Below are 19577 nucleotides of genomic sequence, written 5' to 3'. Positions count from 1 at the left end.
AACCATACGCAACTCACTCACCATCTAATAATTTTCCCACTGTTCACTATCTGTGCATAACCCATGACCTACTATACCAGGCATGTCCAAGCTATGGCCCTCCAGCTGTTGTGAAACTACAAGTTCCATCATGCTTTGACACAGATTTGCTATTAGGGAATGCTCGAACTATGGCAAGGCATGCTGGGATGTATAGTTTCGCAACAGCTGGAGTGCCAAAGTTTGGACATGCTGGTACTATACTATAGAATCAGGCTGATCCAGCCCTGAGCCAACGTCACACTCCCGTCTTGGAAAATGCCTGGGCACACCTGCATTTTTCTTGACACTGCCAGAAAACGGTTGTTACCACACCCCCAAACGCCACCTTCCTATTAGTCAAGTCGCGAACAGATTGCAATCAGAATAGACGCCAGATTTTTTTTACGAAGAATGGCCTCGCACATGCACACTACAATCCGTATGCATGCGCATTCAATCAATAATCGGTCTCCTTTCGAAATCGCAGGGCTGTGATTAGGTCTGCATATCTCCCTATATTATTATTCAATCCCGGCAGATATTTCCGTTCCTCGGAAATATCTGCCATTTTGCGTAGAATAGTCAATTTTCTTTTCTTCCCCGATTTATGGAAACTTTCCTAAAGTAGGAAAAGACGTGGATCAGCGGGATGCAGTTACAATCCCGGCGGTCAAAATCCTGACTGCCGAAATCCCAACACTTTCTCACTCTATGGGTGATCACCCCATAGAGGGAGAATAAATTAGTGTCGATCCTCGTTCCCCCCTTGTCGGGATTTTGGCGGTCGGGATTCCGAATGCTGGGTACAGACCGCCGGGATTTAATACCAATCCCGGATCAGCAAATCCACATCTTTTTCCATGGAAATAGAAGCTAATTTACAAATGTAATGGCCATTTCCACAAATGCAGATTTGGCTTCATTAGATGTCAATATTAAACTGTACCAATTGCTAGGTTTCTTGGAACTTTGTGGTTTCCTGTACATTTCATAGTCCTCAGGAATATTTTAGAGTTATAAGCCTTAATGCTTGGAGTTAAAAACATGGGGACTGCCACGGATATGTTTTTATGTGAACCCGGACTAGGTCTAGATACTGGGCTGTGACTTGGGGTCTTTGGACATAATGTGGCTGACTTGATATAGATTCTTCTCATCCACAGATGAGACAGTGATTGGTTGAGTTTAGTGCTGAGAAGTGCCAGCGGTAGGGTTACTGGGATGATACAGGTCAGCTACGAAGGATTACTAAAGTGTAAGTACCAGCTACAGTATGTACATCACTGGGATGTGGCAGTACCATAGAAGCAGGATCGCTGGGATGGCTCTAGCACCAGCTATGCAGGAAGACTGGGATGTGCATGTACCAACTAAGCAGAGTACTGGGATGTGATAGTACCAGTGAAGCAGAATCACTGGAATGGCTACAGTACCAGCCATGCAGGAGGACTGGGATGTGCCTGTACAAGATATTCGGGAACACTGGCATATGGCAGTACCAATGAAGCTGGATTGCTGGGATGGCTGCAACATAAGCTATACAGGAGGACCAAGATGGCAAGCAGGGCGCAGGAATGTGGAAGCACTAGAGAAGCATAACCGCCGGGATGGCTGCAGTACCAGCTATGCAGGAGGACTAGGATGTACTTGTACCAGGTAAGCGGAGCACTGGGATATGGCACTACCAGTGGAGGATTGCTGGAGGACAGATGTGCACTGTACCAGTAATGCAGGTTTGCTGAGAAACTGGGATAGGCACAGTGCCAACTAAATCACTATCACAGGGCAACTGTTCAGTATATCTGAATGAACCAGGAAGTGCTATAGATGGAAACTGCACTAGTCTGTAGAATCCAAAACAGGAGAGATTTCAGGAACTCACTAAAGGCCAAAAGACAACAAAAAGCCAATGGAAATTTGCCTGTGCTGGGAATCCATAGTTATACCGCTGGTTCTTAGCTGATTGGAGGAAGAAGTCACCTGACAATTTGATGTGGTGTGTGCAACAAGCTGACAGCAATGGCCGCCAGCTAGGACAGTGCAGCGTGCGGGCTCACAACATGTAGAAAGATGGTGGCATATGGACCCGTGACAGAATGTGTCTGATTGTGTTGCAGGTGAGCAAGGTGTGAAACTCCATTTTGTGGTGGGGCATCAAAGCTTTGGCTAAGGTTTCTTGCTTTAAGGTAAAGATGACTTGCTATAGATGAATCAGTTAAAAAAGGTCTCCTGTCTATTGATATTGACCTAAAAAGTAGCTGGAGAGTGGGTTCCTCTGCCCCTTATCCAATTTCTCAGAGATCTAAAATAATTATGAGCTTATCTTAATCGTATGCAGTGTGAATGATAGCATTATTTCAGTTGTTCTTATGAGGGGTGTAAAAGTTTTAGTTTAGTTGATTTTAGTTGGGTAGGCAGAGTTAATCTGTCTTTCTACTAATTAATTTAGTTATACTTTATATTCCCAATGGTCCTTGAACAATAGACTGGGACCCAAAGCATTATACTGTAAAAATTTCAATTTTAAAAGTACTATTTTGTAGACATTATATATAAATCAAAATAAGCAGGTTATTACTTTTAATTAAAATCTAAACCTATTTCACTTTACATTAGTATGCACAAAACATTGTGAAAATAACATTTTGCATTTCAAGGCCATTTATTACTTGTTTTTTTGTGGATATAAACAACAACAAAAACTCAAGAAAAATGACATAACATTTATCTGCTTGTCTAGTTATAAACCGATTAAGCTTCTCAGACATATGCCACAATAAGAACCACATAATAATAATAATAATAATATAAATCTGATAAATGTTTAAGCCTGCTACAACGACATAAAAAGCCATATACATAAAGTAATGCATTTAAGGAAAATACCTGTATGTAATAGTTTAGTACTGCATTTATAATATACTGTAGGTGTCAAAAAAATGGAAAAATATTTCACAGTAGAAAAATAATTTCATAACCATTAAATTACACAAAATAGCTGACTACTATTATGTTAAAGTATGTTATTTATTAAGAAGGACATGTGTTCATAATAAAGATCAACAGAGACTAGTTTGAAGGCTAAACTTTTGCCAAGCTCAGTTTGTATTTTGCACTGGGAATACAGTCTCACAAGTTGTGATTTCTAGATTTAAAAAAAAAATATAGAAAAAAAAAACAAAAAACATGTTACAACCAAGAACAATGGCCAAATTTAATAGCCTCTGAGTTTGGCGGCCATGCGGGATGTTGGCCAAATTCTGATGTTTCTTTAAATGGGCAATCATTTACAAGGTACAGTAAGGGGGGTTATTCAGACCTGTTCACTGCTCTGCTAAATTGCAGAGCCCTGCAATCAGGTAAATGCCGCCCGCAACAGTGAAATCCCACCCCGAGCAAGCCATATGAATTGCTATTTTTCCAGTGTGTGCAGTCTGTGCATAGCCTAGGCCTTACTCAGCAGCTGCGATAGAAGCAGTCGGATCAAGGCCGGAGCTGACGTCACATGCCCTGCCTGAAAACGCCTGGGCACATCTACGTCTCCCTGATAATCCCAGAAAACTGCCAGTTACCACCACCAAATACCAACTTCCACATGGCCAGTGATAAAATATAATTGCAGGATTTTATCGTAGGACAACCTCGTGCATTCGCGCTAGTTCTTTTGGTGCAGTAGACTAAAGAATATTTATCGAGGTCCACCAGCAGTGTTTCACATATAAGATCTTGAATTACTAATCCATCCAACCCTAAGAAAGTAATTTTCAAGATGAAATGCATAGGGTAGCATAAATTTAAAACCCATACTAAGTATCCATCATTGAACGACTGCATGTGTTGAATTAATGGTACCCACATTCTAAAGGAAAAAGCAAATATCAGATGTTGTGTTCTATGTGTATAACTGCTGGATTGTATTTTAAAATAAGTGTAACACGTATTATGCAGTGGCAATGTTTTAATAAATTATGTATTTTTTTATATAAAACTATAGATTTCCTTGTGCAACTAACAGGAGACATATTGAGAAGAGCAGCTTCAAGTTCATAGGCCAGATGTACTATGTTTGAAAAGTGATAAAATGGAAAAAAGTGATAAACAGCCAGCCAATCAGCTCCAACCTGCCATCACAGACTGTGTTTAAAAAAATGTCAGACAGGAGCTTATTGGTTGGCTGTTTGTGTGTGTGGAGGGGAGGGGGGGTGTAATACAATTCTAAGAATGCCATTTAACCAGAATTTATTACATACATTTTTTCTATTATTATTTTGATACACTAGATGTATATTTATGTGTAAGCCTTGCAGAAATGTAGACATTTTAATGAAATCCAATTTTTTATTAAATCAAAACTTAATTCCCAACAGATCAGCTCAAACCTTGTGAGTTTCAGGACGGTCATGTGACTTTTAAATGCCAAATCTATGGAACTGTCTTAAGTAACTGCCAGAACAGAATCTGGTAGTGTAATCTTTTGCAGCTGCCATTAGAGGAGAAAGTATCGCTTTAAGTATGTAGTTGGTTATTGGAGTTGTCCTGACAGGAGGACATTGAAAAGTAGCACTGAAATGTATTCCCCAAATCACAGAAAATAGCGGTAATATAGAACATTTGTTTATGGGGAATGATGATGTAAGAAATAAACACAACAAAATTAAACAGAAGGCAAATATGAGCCGAAGTGAGCTTACCATCTAATGGATGAGGAGACACTTGGATATGTAAGGTAGCAGGATAACAATTGATAACAATAACTGTTGGTGGGGATATCAGTTCATGGCCACCAATGGCAAACTATACTGCTTTATGGCTCCAAGCAGCTGGTAATTGCAGGCTTTATTCTTACGTGTTAATAACTACAATGCAAGCATGGGACTTCAAAGGTATTTTGAAGATGTGACTGTAACAGGCATTCTATTTAACAAATTTTTACCCTGAAACCACTAATACTCCTGCCAGACTTGAAACCTGGCTTTAACCCGGCTCAGATATGGGACACTGAGCATAGGCTTAAGTCAGCGTTTTCTGCACTTACCCCCGTTCACGCATGGATGACAACTCTTTGCACTGGATCCAAGTCTTCCAGTGACCCGGGTCTTACAGTGGACACTTGGAGATGATATCATCTCGAATTGCTACTATACCCCTGCCAATGACTTTCTTTTAGAAATAACCAATGTCATCAAGACCTGGGTATAGATCATTGACACACCAGCAGGGTACCAAGTTGGATTGCAAATCTTGTGAATAACCCTGACTGAAGGGGCACGGACCCAGGATTGGTAACCCATCTCCTTACCCTTACAGACAAAAGCCGGACCCGATATGCATGCACATAAAAAAAAGTGTTTTGGCTCATTTCTGAAAGGGGTATAACATGGTTTATCATTTCATTTCAGAAAATCACATTTGAATAATACGAGTTCTATCCAAGTTCTCATTACGTTAGTTCTGCACATCTATCTACTGTAGCTTTTGATTTCATCTAAACAACTGTGGCAGCTAATATCACTGCAGTCATTTGCTGACAAGCACCTGATTTCTGTGTACTCTGCTTGTTTCTAAGCCTTCCTCAAGCAGCATGCTGATTACTTTTCATGTTTTTCTGCTTCATTGATGGTTGCAATGTCCAGCGCTGGCATTACAGTTTTTATTACACACTGCTAAAGATGAGCAAATCTACTGCAATGCCTTGTATTGTACTGTCAGTATTGTTCAGATTTTCAAGAAACTAAGATATTAATCGTATAATAAAATGCAAATTTTATCAAAGGAACACACAGTGTGTGTGTGTATATATATATATATATATATATATATATATATATAATGAAAGAGAGCACTGAATTATATTCCACCACCTGGTTGACGTGATTATACACAGCACAAAATAATGTGTACAGCTTTAGATTAAACACCAATATTTTACCTATGGAATCCCTTATAGGCCTGTCCTCTTCTCCATGTAGAATCCCAAGAAGTACCCGTTAAGGGAAATTATACTCACCAGATGGCTCCTGGATCCCTGGCTTCTCCGGCTGGCAGTACCCCTGTGAGAGATGCCTGAATGATTGTTTACATTCAAGGTTTCTCCCACATGCCAAGGGTTAATTCTGCCCATCAGCCAAAAGCTGCTCCTTATTGGCTGGAGACAAATGAAATTGCACACTAATCGCAATAAGGCTGCATCAAACAGCGATAGTGATTTTCAAATACAGGAATCGGATGATTCTACTTCAGATCCTACCGGCCCTTTAGGGACTGTTACTGGGCCAAAGCTGCAAACCCACTCACCACCAGGATCTAAAATGGAAAACTAGATCTATATGGACTGCATTGCACCTTAAAAAATAAGGAATTTTTCAAACATACATTGGAGTGTCCAAAATCTGAATACATCCCGGTAGGAATAAAAGGACAAAAAAACACATTTGATCCTCCATCCCTAAATGTGTCCTTAAAAACATTTATTTGGTTACTGGACCAATCTGTGTCCAAATATGCTGCAGCTGCAAAAGGTACACACAATAATTGATCTAAGCAGGAACAGGTGGCCCTAAAGCACTTGTCAGAACAACAGATTTTAATAATACGTCCCACGGACAACGGCGGGGTTATATGTGAAAAATCTTGATGACTTGCTGAATAACCCTACAGAGCAATTTAAAAAGGAATTGAATATAATTCTTAATGATGCGGTGAAGACTGGCCAAATTGATATGAAAATACAAAAACGGTTAATAAATGAATTTCTAAAATACATAAAGATGAAAAAAATCATCCTCCGAGATCATAGCGGCAATAGATTCTACATCACATCCTATTGCACAATAGCTGGATTCCTTTCTGCAGCCGTTAATTGTACAGGATCCAACATTCTTACAGGATACTACTCAATTATTGAATAAGCTGGAGAATCCATCTCCCCTAAACACTAGATCTTTATTCAGTTTTACCACATTCTAGTGGACTGTTGTCTATACAAGCATTTTGACATTGCAATCAATTTATAAAATACCTTTATTTCTACAATTTTCAGAATATACTCATAACTATTTTGTGCATAATAGACAGTTTTTCATTCAAAAAACGGGGTGTGTGATGGGTTCTCCCGTCACACCAGTCCTTGCAAATATTTTTATGCTTGAACAGGAATCATCTTTATTTTTCAGTAATCCAGTTATAGCAAAAAATATCTTTATGCTCAAATGCTATATAGACGGCTTACTTTTTTTTTGAACAGGGACGAAGGTGGAGTTGTTAGCGGTCATCAACCCCATTAATGAATAAGAGTCGCCTATAAAATTTACATTCCAGATGGATTATATTGTAATCAATTATTTGGATGTTGTCATTAAAATCTGTAACAAAATACAAACATCGGTGTACTGCAAAGACACGGATAGAAAACCTTTTAAACACCAGCTGCCATCCTCCAGCATTAAAACGCAGATTACCGCGTTCACAAATGTTACGTGCAAGGATCTCGAGCGATAAGGAAGTCCTGTTAGCGACATTGGATGACAGGATACAGAAAATTTCAGCCCGAGGATATGAGTATAGAACATTAATTAAAAACAAAGAAGAAATTATGCAAATTCAACAGTGAGATTGATTACAACGGTCTCAAAAAAATCTGAACAGAACAAAATTATTTTTGTGACAAACTATACTCCAACGTGTGAGGTATTGTCTCGGGCCACAAAAGCAATATGGCCAATTGTGTCAAGTGATAAAGACCTATGGTGCTTTAAGAGTTTACAATTGATGCCTTCATACAAGAGAGGATGGAGCATTAAGGACATTTTAGTTAAAACTAAATTTGACCCCAATGGGAAAAGAAACTTTCTTTCCTGCTCAGAAGTGAGGATGTATTAAATGTTTATCGTGCACAATGTGCAGCTTTATGGAACCGGGACCATACTTCAAAAACCCATAAATGGGTTAATAGTCCAGGATAAAATATACACTATAAAAAGGGTGGTACATGTCAATGTGTATCTTTATATGCCCATGTGGGTTGGTATACATAGGACAAACGATAAGCAGCCTTAGAGATCAAATGGCCATCCATCGATCCGCAATAAGAGGGGCGTTAGAGGGAAAAGAGGGAAAAAGTATGGACCAGCCCACGCTAAACATTTCAAAATGTATCTACACTCGTTAGCGAGCCTGCGTTTAAAATCATAGACCATATACCTCAATTACCAAGGGGCAGAGACCGTCACAAAAGACTTTCATAATGTGAATCCAAATGGATTTACATTTCGAACACAAGTGCGCCCAAGGGTCTCAATGAAAAGTTCTCCTGGAATATAGGGCCTTATTTTAGTTCACTCTTTCTGACAAAATCCTTCTTAGATGGACAAAACCATGTGCACTGCAGGGGGGCAGCTGTAAAATGTGCGAGAAATGTGAGAGAATTAGATTTGGGTGAGTTATTTTGTTTCTGTGCAGGGAAAATACTGGCTGCATTATTTTACACTGCAATATAGATCTCATTTTGAAGTAAATCCCCAGCCAAATCTAATTCTCTCTGCACAAGTTACATCTACCACACTTGCAGTGCACATGGTTTTGTCCATCTAAGAAGGATTTTGTCAGAAAGAGGGATCTAGAATAAGGCCCACAGTGTGTCCTAATCAGGATTTTGTTCTATAATAATATATGTCATTTATAAGGATAGAGAATTCCTATATTTACACATATTGTTTTATAGGAACCAACACACAGGTTTGGTGAAACAAAGCTAGTGTATTTACAGATGATATATATCAGCACATGGCAGGTGTTTAAACAGCCGTCCGTCACTCTCTATAATTAATTAATAAATATATATATATATACAGTATATATATATATATATATATATATATATATATATATATATATATATATATATATATATATATATATATATATAGCACAAATCCAATAATAGAGAAAATGGAGTTAAGTATTTTATAAACAGAGGCACATTCATGTGTGACACAGATCTGGACACAAATGACTCCTAAAATAATCCAGCTTTTGGTAAGAGGGAAGTGTCATCCCATTTTCCACAATGTGGAGAAATAAGCAGACACTGGCCCCTCTCCCCAGGGGTAGCAGTGCAGCAGCAGAAAATAGTCCCCAGAGCAGGTGTCCGCCATTATATAACTTTTATTGATAGGGGCCCCCACAAGTCTGTTGTCCAGGGCCCCCACAGCCCTTATCCGGCCCTGCTTCCAACAATGTGTGCTCATCACAGGGTGCACACTCTGCAAGACAGTAGCAGGACCCATCTGCAGTGACATCACAAAGGGGGCTGCACCCGGGTGTCACTGTCTAGGGTAATACAAGATCAATTGCAGGAACTGGGTTCTGCACTGTAACTGTAATAAATGTTTCCCTCTAAAAGCATACCTCTTATACTTTTGTCATAAATGCAGCAAACTCTAAATAAATATAACACAATGATAATATCTTCAGAAAAAGATTAAAACCAAAATTAAATAATTAAATAACTTGTGATATCAACACTTGAACCATAATTCGTCAGCAACTGTTGATTGGGCTTAACAAGTAAAGAGATTAGCCTTAGCTTCTTTAAGTGCCTTTGAGTACAAGATGATCATAAAATGTTCTCTCCATAGTAATGGAATCGAAGGACGCTTTGTAATTTTAAGTACTTTTACCCCTGAGCCTGCATTTAGTATACTGCAAAGTGTTTAGCAAATTGCAAAGGTTTCATTTAGCTACAATTTAGAAACAATACAACAAAACTGCCAGCACTTGAATAAAAATATATTATTTTTGTGCATACACACCTATATTAATCACATATATAGTTTTACTGCATCGATTCAGTCAATGCAATCAGTCATTAAACATTAAACAGTAACAATGTTTACTGTAAATGATCATTACCAGGGCTGTAAATTATCCTACACAGCTCAGTTTCAGCACCATGGATAGAAACATTGCCTACAGAACTGTACTTCATTGCATACATAATAAACACTACCTGTTACCTCATGTATAATATATGTTGTCAACTGTCATTGTTTTTTGGTTAGCTTAAATGGACAGTTTTTACCTTCCAAGGGGCAAAATCTATGTATTAAACATAATAACTGGATATGATATAATATAAAGGCACCCTGCATTCACACAATAAAAAAAAGATCTTATGTATTCATTGTAGCAAAAAATGATTTGTTAGTGTTTCCATAATACACAAAAAATACTATATATATATATATATATATATATATATATATATATATATATATATATATTTTAGAGAGAGATTCCTGAAACACTATATTTTCAGAATTTTTTTGTAGATCATATACAAATTGAACATTGTTGGAAAAACTTCCTTAACAAATTCAAAACAAGAGGAAGTAAAAGCTGGCCATACACTTATACCCCTTTCACACCGCACAAATAACCTGAGTTTATACCGGGTTGTTGCCTGGTCAACCTGGGTTGGTGTGCGGTGTGAAAGGGCCATTTCAATGTACATTTTGAGTACTTATATAATTATTTATTACAAGATTTATTCGCCAGTGCCAACCCCTACCCATATTGTACAGCCATTCTATAGGATGGACCAGTCAGAGGCGTAGCGAAGGTGGTTCTGGTGAAGCTCAAGCTCCAGGCGCCGGTAGTTTGTAAGGCACCATCAGTGGTGCAAGTAACTTGGAGAGCACTGTGTGAATCGCGCTATGTGGATGTCAGGCAGCGCGAACCTGTGCACAGAGCCAGGGGAGCCCGGCCGCAGCAGCAGCGGAAGCGGCATACACCCACGAAGAGGGTTGTGCAGACGGCAGCGGCTGGTCTCTATCCCCCTATACACGGAGCCCCTGGAGCTATCAGCCAGGACTTTGCAGCGGAAGCGGCATACTTTACAAGAAGGGTGTGAGGGTGGCAGCGGCTGGCCTGATGCACAGAGCCGCCGGCTCAGCTGAAGCCAGGAGCCTGCAGTAGCAGCCGCGGCAGTCAGTGATATACACGCTGAGGGGGAGGCTGGCCTGTCTCTTCTTGCCCTGCAGCCAGCGTGGATCACCTCATGATCATCAGTAGCAGTTCTTTACATGGCTCTTTGCCTGCTTGCAGGGGGAACTTCTCTTTTCCTCTGCAACAGGTAAAGACACAACAGGTAAAGACAATGCAGGTGGGGTGTGGGAGGATCCGTAATAAATGTCACAGTAGGCATCTGTGTTTATGTGCATGCATATTTTTAAGTGATAGAGGGGAAAGGAGTGTTTGTTTTTAAATGTGCGCGTATTTGGTGAAAAAAAATGCGCGCGTGTGTGTATATTCTAACATGTGACTTAAAATTAATAGGAAACACTATCATTTCATAGAATGTGAAACATGTTGCAGAAGTGAGTGTGTAATTTGAATTGGGGGTACTATTGTGGGGACACATGCCTATCTAGCAAGGATATGTCCTTTTTTGGTTTATGACAGTCCGGTGCGCACTGTCCCTATTCTCTTGCTGGCATCCTTTGCTAAAATTTTCATGCTGATATTTGTGTGTTTATATATTTATATATGGGGGGGGGGGGGGGGCGCCGTGACATAAGCTTGCTCCGGGTGCCCTGGCTGCACCCTACGCCTCTGGGACCAGTGTCCAAATCCAAGGTCTGACCCGGCATCTGCAATGTGAAAGTGGTATTAGAGATTTATTGTCCAATCTGGCTGTTTGTAACCAAAATCCGGTAATGTATGGAAGCAAATGACAATTGACAATTTGCTCCAAAATGCTGTAAAACTAACAAAAACTGTCATTCAGACAATTGGTTTAATCAAATAGATTAAACCAATTTGTCGGATTGACGATTTTTGCCTGTTTTTTGGAACACTTTATCAATTGTCATTTGTGGTATGTATTTTTATCTAGATTTTTGTTCCAAACAGCAGTTCAGTCTAAAGGCCCCATACATTATGCTGACTTGTCCTGAGGACAAATCGGACCTAATTTCCTTTGAGCTCTCACGGCAACTCCATGGTAGGGCTCATTTACAATTTGGCATTGATGTGCCATTTTTACATTTAAAAATACCCGGGGAGCTGCAGCAGTGGTGGTGGTGGGGGGGCAGGAGAATTGGGGGAAAAAAACCCAGTCAAAAGACTGGCCGGCCATTGATTGACTGAGAGAACTCTATCAGCCAATTGGCGGCTGTCCAATCTTTTGAAAGTTTTTAAAAAAATTCTGCTGCCACTCACCGCTGCCTGTCCCGCCCTGCCGAAAGATTATTTGAAGTCTGTCTGCCCTGCCGCCCGGACCTGCACATAGATGTGTGCCAGCGGTGCTTCACCACAGGGACACATCTATGGAAACAGACCCAATACATCGCGTGTGCTAAAAAGCACCTGCAATGTGCCTTAAACGGTTGTATAATGTATAGGGGGACATTTCAGCAACCACCTAGAAGTGAGCAATAGCTTACTTTACCTAAAGTAACATACCACAATGCATTACTCTCAGTGCGACTCTTAACTACTGTACTCTACTACTGAATTATAAATTTTTTCAACTTGGTATTCACTGTAAAAAACTAAATATGGATATAAACAAAAGTAATATTTACATTAGCTAGATGCGTTTATAATATAAATATCCTTCATGATTTCCATATTTCTGGGCATGTAAAGTAAAGTATACCTTCACAGCTATACGCGTCCCCTCGCAGGCTTCACAGGTATCTGCGTCCCCTTGCTGCGCTCGCCACGATTCGGCTCGGTGGCTCGCTGCGCTCGCCACACTATATAAAATCAACTCCACGCCGATGTGGATAGTGGGGGTATGAAAAGGTCGGAGGACGCGTACCGCTGCGCTCGCCAAGCTTCGGGTTGGCGTTGATAGTGGGGTGGCATTAACAATGGGGGGCATTTAGCCATCAGGGTGGGTATACAATTAAAAATGGGGTCTGGGGGGCCATTTCACATATAAAACAGGCATCTGGGTGCCTTCACATATTAAAATCGCTGCAAATCGCGTCAAATCGCATTGCATGCAATCTGATTGTATGCGATGCGATTTGACGCGATTTTTAGGTGCGATGAAGAAAATCGGGCGCTCAGATAAGTCACAAGTACCAAAGTTTACACTTAAATCCTCTGTTCTGCTAGTTAACTGTGGAAGTAAAATACGTTCACCAATTATGTGTGGTTATATTAAATAGATTGTGGCTTCTCATTGGTTCACCCATTCCCACTTCCTTTTGATTAACCACATAGTCCATGTGTTTGCCATGGGCTATACAGAGCTCTGAGAAACATATCAGATTTAGTTAATGGTGCCATGTTTAGGGTGAATATTTTACCCTATCTGAAAGTGCTGCTAAAAGATAAAAAGAAAATGATATGGTAAATAAAGCACAAATACACAGAGAAGAGGGTGCTAGGCAGCATCCCATTAACTGCAGACCTTGCTTGTTTTTACAAACGAGGACTAGACGTTGTTGCAGTTAGTGCAGTTAGTACTGTCACCAGTGCAAAGCCACAGTAACTCATTTTGCCATAGCGCTTCTGGAGGTGAAATATACAGACAAGTATTATATATTAGGTCATGGGTGCTGGATTCTCTTGTGTTGCTTCTGTTTATTCCGCATGCCAGCAGGTACCATTGCACTGTTAGATGGATAATAATGTATGGGCAACATAGTTGGTGTAATGGTTAGCATTACTGCCCCACAGCACTGAGGTCCTGGGTTTGATTCCCGCCATGGCCCTAACTATGATATTCATCATAAACACTTAAAGCAGCTTCATAATTGTTTCTGCCATAAACTTTCTCTGTGATGAGTTTGTCAATGTAATGACGAACTGTAATCCACCCTATCCACACAGTGTTATTTACCTGATGGGCAAGAGTCTGGTGGTGCAGTGGGCAGGAGCTGGGTAATGTGGCAGGCAGGAGGTGGTGCAGATAGCAGGAGGCAGTGTGGCAGGTAGAAGCAGACGAGCCGGCATTAGATTTGACCATGCACTAATCCCAAAAATAGAAAGTTCCAACCCTGGGATTCAGATCCCATCGATTTCAGGGCCAAATCCCAGGATCCCAGCCACCCTAATCACTCCTGATTTTTCCATCATTTAACTATTTCCTTAGTGGCAAAGTTAAATAAATATGCTAGTAGTGAGGTTAAAAAAAAAAAGATGTGATTCGTACAAAAAATATTTTTTTATATGTATAATGTATTCCCTGATAATATAACTGCTTAGTCCAACATTGAATAGCCAAACTTCCCAACATTTCATGGTCACAATGGATAGCTATGCTGCATTATAACAAAAAACCCTGTTACTGTATTTATAGAGATCTGTTTGAATGGCAGAATTGTTATATAAATAATTAATAAACATTGTTTTCCATGCTCAGCTTCAAATATCAATATTTATTTTTTTCAATTAAAGAGTTAAAAGGAGAAATACTGTAGGAATTGGCCTAAACATTTATCAATATTATACATATCCTTTGTACAAATACTTAATTTTATATACCTACATGATGTAATGAGTTGCAAGCATCTCAGCCAAACTCCACTGGCACTGACTATATGGAGCAAAATGTTTATATTCACCCATAAACAGAATAGAATGCATCTATGAGACCGCAAGGCTCACTACCATGATGCTTGCTTAACCCTTGAGCCTGACGTCTAGTGAGGCTCAACAGCGCTAGCGTTAATAGCAGATCTAGTGGTGAGCTACTTTAAAATAAGAACATTAACATCATTCAACATTCAATGTTGCCCATTTTGTTTATAAAAAAAATTACGAATAATTTAAACATTTAAACCAGACTGAATTGCAAAAAAAAAAAAAAAGGTTCAAAAACGACCATAGTTATCAGCACGAACTTTCACCATTTGTATACTTTGTGCAAGAAAATTGTCTGAACTCAATGTAGTCCACAGCTGAGTCTACTCTGGACATGCCTTCAGTAACCTTAGCTTCCAATGCATCGAAATGCTCCAATGTCATCCATTTGCAGCAGTTTGGAATGGACCACGGATGCGTGTATTTGGATATAGAGCATGTGTAGTAATAAAAATCACAAAATCCATCCACAAAACAGATTTGGGTGCATCTCTGAATTGGACCTTTATCCTTAGACACTTATTTTTCAGTTCTTATACATACTAAATGATTAAATGCAAACTAAAGATACACTCTATCATACTACTTTGTTTATTTTAAAGCTCTATTATTGACTGTCTAAGACACATTGATTTAAATAAAAAAAAAATATATATATAAATTTTTGCACGAGAAGACAATCAGAAAATATTTGGGACATCAGCAACTAGCATGTCTAATACCCCTTTCACACCACAATTGCCGGGTCACATGCAGGATTTGGACACAGGTCCCTCCCATGTCCGACCGGGCATTTGCAATGTAAAAGCTAGCACAGCGACCCGGCAATAAGCTGGGTTACTGGCGTTAGATGGGGAGTGGTGGTGCATCATCAGGGGCGGGGCAGTAGGCAGTGCTTGGAGCTGATTAGGGTGGTCAATCCCTGGATTGGGATTGGCGGGATTTCGGGATTAGACTGCGCATACGCAGTCTAATGCCAGGCAGCGTCTGAGCACCCGCTCTGATGCTGCCTGGATTCTCCCGTCCCCAGCAATGCAGCTCTGTGCAGCGTGACAAGGTCAGAGGCCACGCTGCACAGGCCGCACAGCCTGCCTGAGCTGACTTGATCCTGGCTGCGCTGCCCGCCCGCCTGCACCAGTCTCTCGCATCCTACCTGGCTCCCGGAGAAACAGCCCACCCGGCTGCACCCACACATCTAAGTGAATATGCCGGTGTCCAGGGCGGTTCTTTTTTTATTAGGGAAGCCAATGCTGGGATCCCAGGTATCCCGGGCTTGAGCATTTTTCAACCCCGAATCCCGGGATTGAAAAAAATGCCCCGGGGATAGAGCTGATACTGTCTGCAAGCGCTGCCTCAGCAACTGCACAGCCACTCGGATCAGAGCAGTGTTCAACCCTGGGTTGAAATGCCGGGTTGCTCGACCCTGAATTTGGTGAAAGGTTTTCACACCACCGATCAACCCAGGTTGACACGGCATTAAACAGGGTTGCCTTGGTGGGGTGAACTTATATCAGTACACATCTAAAATACTACTTAAAATTCATGATTTTCTGAATTGCAATGATATTGTGCAGCCCGGCATTTGCGATGTGAAAGTGGTATTAGACAGATCATGTACCCAGGCATGTCCAAACTATGGCCCTCCAGCTGTTGTGAAACTACAAGTCCCATCATGCCTTGCCACAGTATTAGGGAATGCTAAAACTATGGCAAGGCATGCTGGAGGGCCATAGTTTGGACATGCCTGATATACACAATAAAAAAAAACATAGTAATTGGGGACCAGTCAATAACATGCAGCAGGGCAGATCAGATGACTGGCTTTTAAACAGTATATGCTTTGCCCAATTTTTGAATATTGATAGAGTATCCAAGACCAACAGTTATTTCACTAGCTGTTGGCTATGATATTGGCCATGTGTAATAACAGAAAAATGCTCAATTTGTAAGTGTAAATATATTACTTTGCATCCATGTCAGTGTTTATAGCAGCTTAGGTATGAAAGTATGGAGAAATTATTTATAATTGCAAGATATAAAAAATGTAGGTTTGTAATTATTCTATTGAGTGTAAAATAGATCAATGAGTAAATATTATGAAATCTTTGCTTTTACGATGTGTAGGGAAACAACATAGCATGGAACTATTGCCCCTTTCAGACCGCACTTTTTACCCAGAATTTTTCTGTTTTTTTACCGTTTCAAAATGGTGATTTGTGCAGTCTGAAATGTGCAGAGTGAATTTACCGGTTCTATTGAACTGGTATTTCTAAACAGTAATAAAGCAGGGTCCTACCCGTTTCAGACCCGCTTTTTTTTCATCCACTGTTTTCTATGGGTTAAAACGGGTTCAGTGTTGTGAAGGGACAAATCTGCATTGAAATACCGTTTAAAGATGTGAAAGGGGTTGTAGCAGGCAGACCCATTTCTAGAAACATTTCAAAATACCTGGTCAAAGCCATTTTTGCGGTCTGAAAGCAGCATATGATGACTCAATGAACAAGACCTAAATATTTAATTACAAAAACAGTTTAGCATACAATCAATTATTAAGCTGTTACCACACTTATTAAAGTGTGAGACTTACCCCAGTGTTGTCATGGTGACAATGGTGTACCAAAAGGCAGCTGGTATACTTGTGAATTTGTTGTGTAAAGAACCCTTCTCCGCATAAAACATTACGGTGGCGAAGATGATGATCGCCATAGTAAGGGAAAATAGCAGAAATCCCAATTCTGATGCACAACTCTTCAGAGTATATCCCAAGATCCGTAAACCCTGCGAGTGGCGGGAAAATTTAAAGATCCGAAACACACGGAACACTCTCAGTGTGACAAATGCGCCACTTACATCCTCATTGTTTGTCATCACAAGAGCAATGTAATAGGGCATGATTGCCACCACATCGATGACACTCATTACACTTCGTGCAAACCGAAATCGGCTTGGTGCAGCAAACAAGCGCAGAAAGTACTCCACCGTAAAGATCATGACGCATGCTGTATCAAGGCAGATAAAAGCCGTAGCATAACGCTCTCCGCAAGGCAAGTCCTGCATGGAGCCTAGACCTGTACCACACGGTACTGTCTCCAACACATTGGCAAGGACAGAGACAGCAATGAAGAAGCCTGTTACATAGTAAAGTACCAAGGCTATTGTACTGGTGTGAGGGTTTTCAAATGCTCGCCACAACTTCTGACGAATTGACATTGGGGGTAGTGGTCCCTCCTGTTTGTTCTCATCAGCATCATCCAATAGTCTCTCTGCATTCTCCCTTCGCCTGTCTTTGTATTCCTCATAACAACAGTCACCAATAATCTCTGGCATAACACCAAAAAAAGCCAACTCTTCATCAAATGCCGCAATACATTCATGCCGCGGGTAGTGGAGACGGCCTGTGCGATAAAAATTCAGAATGTGTCGGAAAATGTCCGGATCCCTATCAAAGAAATATTCTCCAGTATCCTGATTAAAGAAAAAATCTCGCTCAGTGCTGCCAAGCAAAGTATCCGGGTAGCGTTCTAGTGTGTTCCGCCAAGTTTGAAAGTGGGTACCACTGACATTTAGCACAATCAAGGAGTCCTGAGATCTTTTTCTTTCATTTTGGGGTGGTGGAGGCAGAGGACCTGATGCCACAGGTATCCAGCCAATGGAAGCAGCGCGTGCAAAAGGCAGCCATGCTGCCACTCCTGCTGCCATGCTTACTATGGTTGCTTGTAACACCTTATCTGAGCTTTATCAGAAAGGTTGCTGGCAGTTTATTAAACTTGATTTGGTTAGTACTGTATAAAGTTTAACCATGAGGAATGTGCTGCAGATGCTGACTGTGTCTGTAGGTCACAATCCCCTTCTATATCCACATGTGGTACATAAGAGCAGTCTAGCGTTCAGCATTCAGGCGAGGAATAAGAATGCCATGTGTTGCTGCCTGGGCTGCAGCTCTCGGAGCTATATCAGCAGCAGGGAGAGATCAGCTCTGTCTGCTTGCAGTATTCTGTCACCTATCCCTTGTCTCCTAAGTCTGACAGTGGCAATCACATCACACATGCCTATGCCTGCTCCTTTACTATAGGAGATCCATCTGGGTTTTATTTACAAAGATTTGCATAGATTCATTCTGGGACCCATCTTTTTCCTAGAATGCTCTGTTAAGAACAGTAGCATTTCTTGTCCAGGTGCAAACAGACTGACAAGCAGGAGCTGCAGCAAAATATTCCAATTGATGTACCAGCCAGATGAGCTTCAGTACGTACCTTTATGGGACTGCAGAAAGTGATGGATTACAACAAGCATGTGCAGATCGATCTTAGCACATACAAGCAGATACGTGTGCCTGGGTGACATCCATAGCCTCGGCAAGCAAATCCTCACTGAGCTGGGCAGAGGTACAGCAACAAGTACAGAGCATCCACAGCAGCAGCTGTTCCCGGGAAGAAGCAGAGGCATACAGCTGGGGGAGGCAGAGCTCCAGGATTACAGGCACTCAGTGCAACTTCTGTTTGGTTTCAGTTTGCTTAGCACATGTGCATCCATACACCAGTCATACATCCTCTCCCAGCTTCAGGTGGATGAGGAGAAATGAGCACAGTTAGGAGGGGTGAGTACCTCTCCCCTATCACTGTGTTTGCATCCATTGCACTAGCACTAGCTTGTAGTTGCATGCAGAGCAGGAGCCTGTGTAGTCCCACCCCCACTGCCCGATATTCCTGAGTGTGTCTACTTTTCCAGGGTTGCCTACCTGACAGAGAGAAAATGCTCTGTTCCTGGACTTCCCTGGTAATGTATGATTGCCATCACCTGTGTAATTGATAAGTAAGGCGTTTCACCACAGGTGATGGCATCATGGCAATCATACATTACCAGGGAAGGCCAGGAACAGAGCATTTTCTAACTAAAGGAGAGGGGGTAGGCATCCCTGCTTGTCACATCCCCGGGAGCAGCTGCCTGTGCACTGTGCT

General features: G+C 40.9%; 1 protein-coding gene across 1 annotated transcript in view; it reads right to left on the bottom strand.

Annotated features, from left to right (window-relative positions):
- KCND2 (potassium voltage-gated channel subfamily D member 2) overlaps positions 1 to 19321 on the bottom strand; it is a 371801-nt gene extending 352480 nt beyond the window's left edge. Inside the window, exon 1 of the mRNA XM_083182817.1 lies at positions 17207 to 19321. Coding sequence (XP_083038943.1) covers positions 17207 to 18318 — 1112 coding nt within the window. The 5' untranslated portion in view covers positions 18319 to 19321. The remainder of the gene's footprint in view (positions 1 to 17206) is intronic.
- Between the last annotated feature and the right edge of the window lie 256 nt (positions 19322 to 19577).

Source organism: Crinia signifera, chromosome 4 (genome assembly GCF_055691185.1).
Source record: "Crinia signifera chromosome 4, ASM5569118v1, whole genome shotgun sequence".
NCBI lineage: Eukaryota > Metazoa > Chordata > Amphibia > Anura > Myobatrachidae > Crinia > Crinia signifera.
This window is presented reverse-complemented; position numbering and strand designations above follow the sequence as displayed.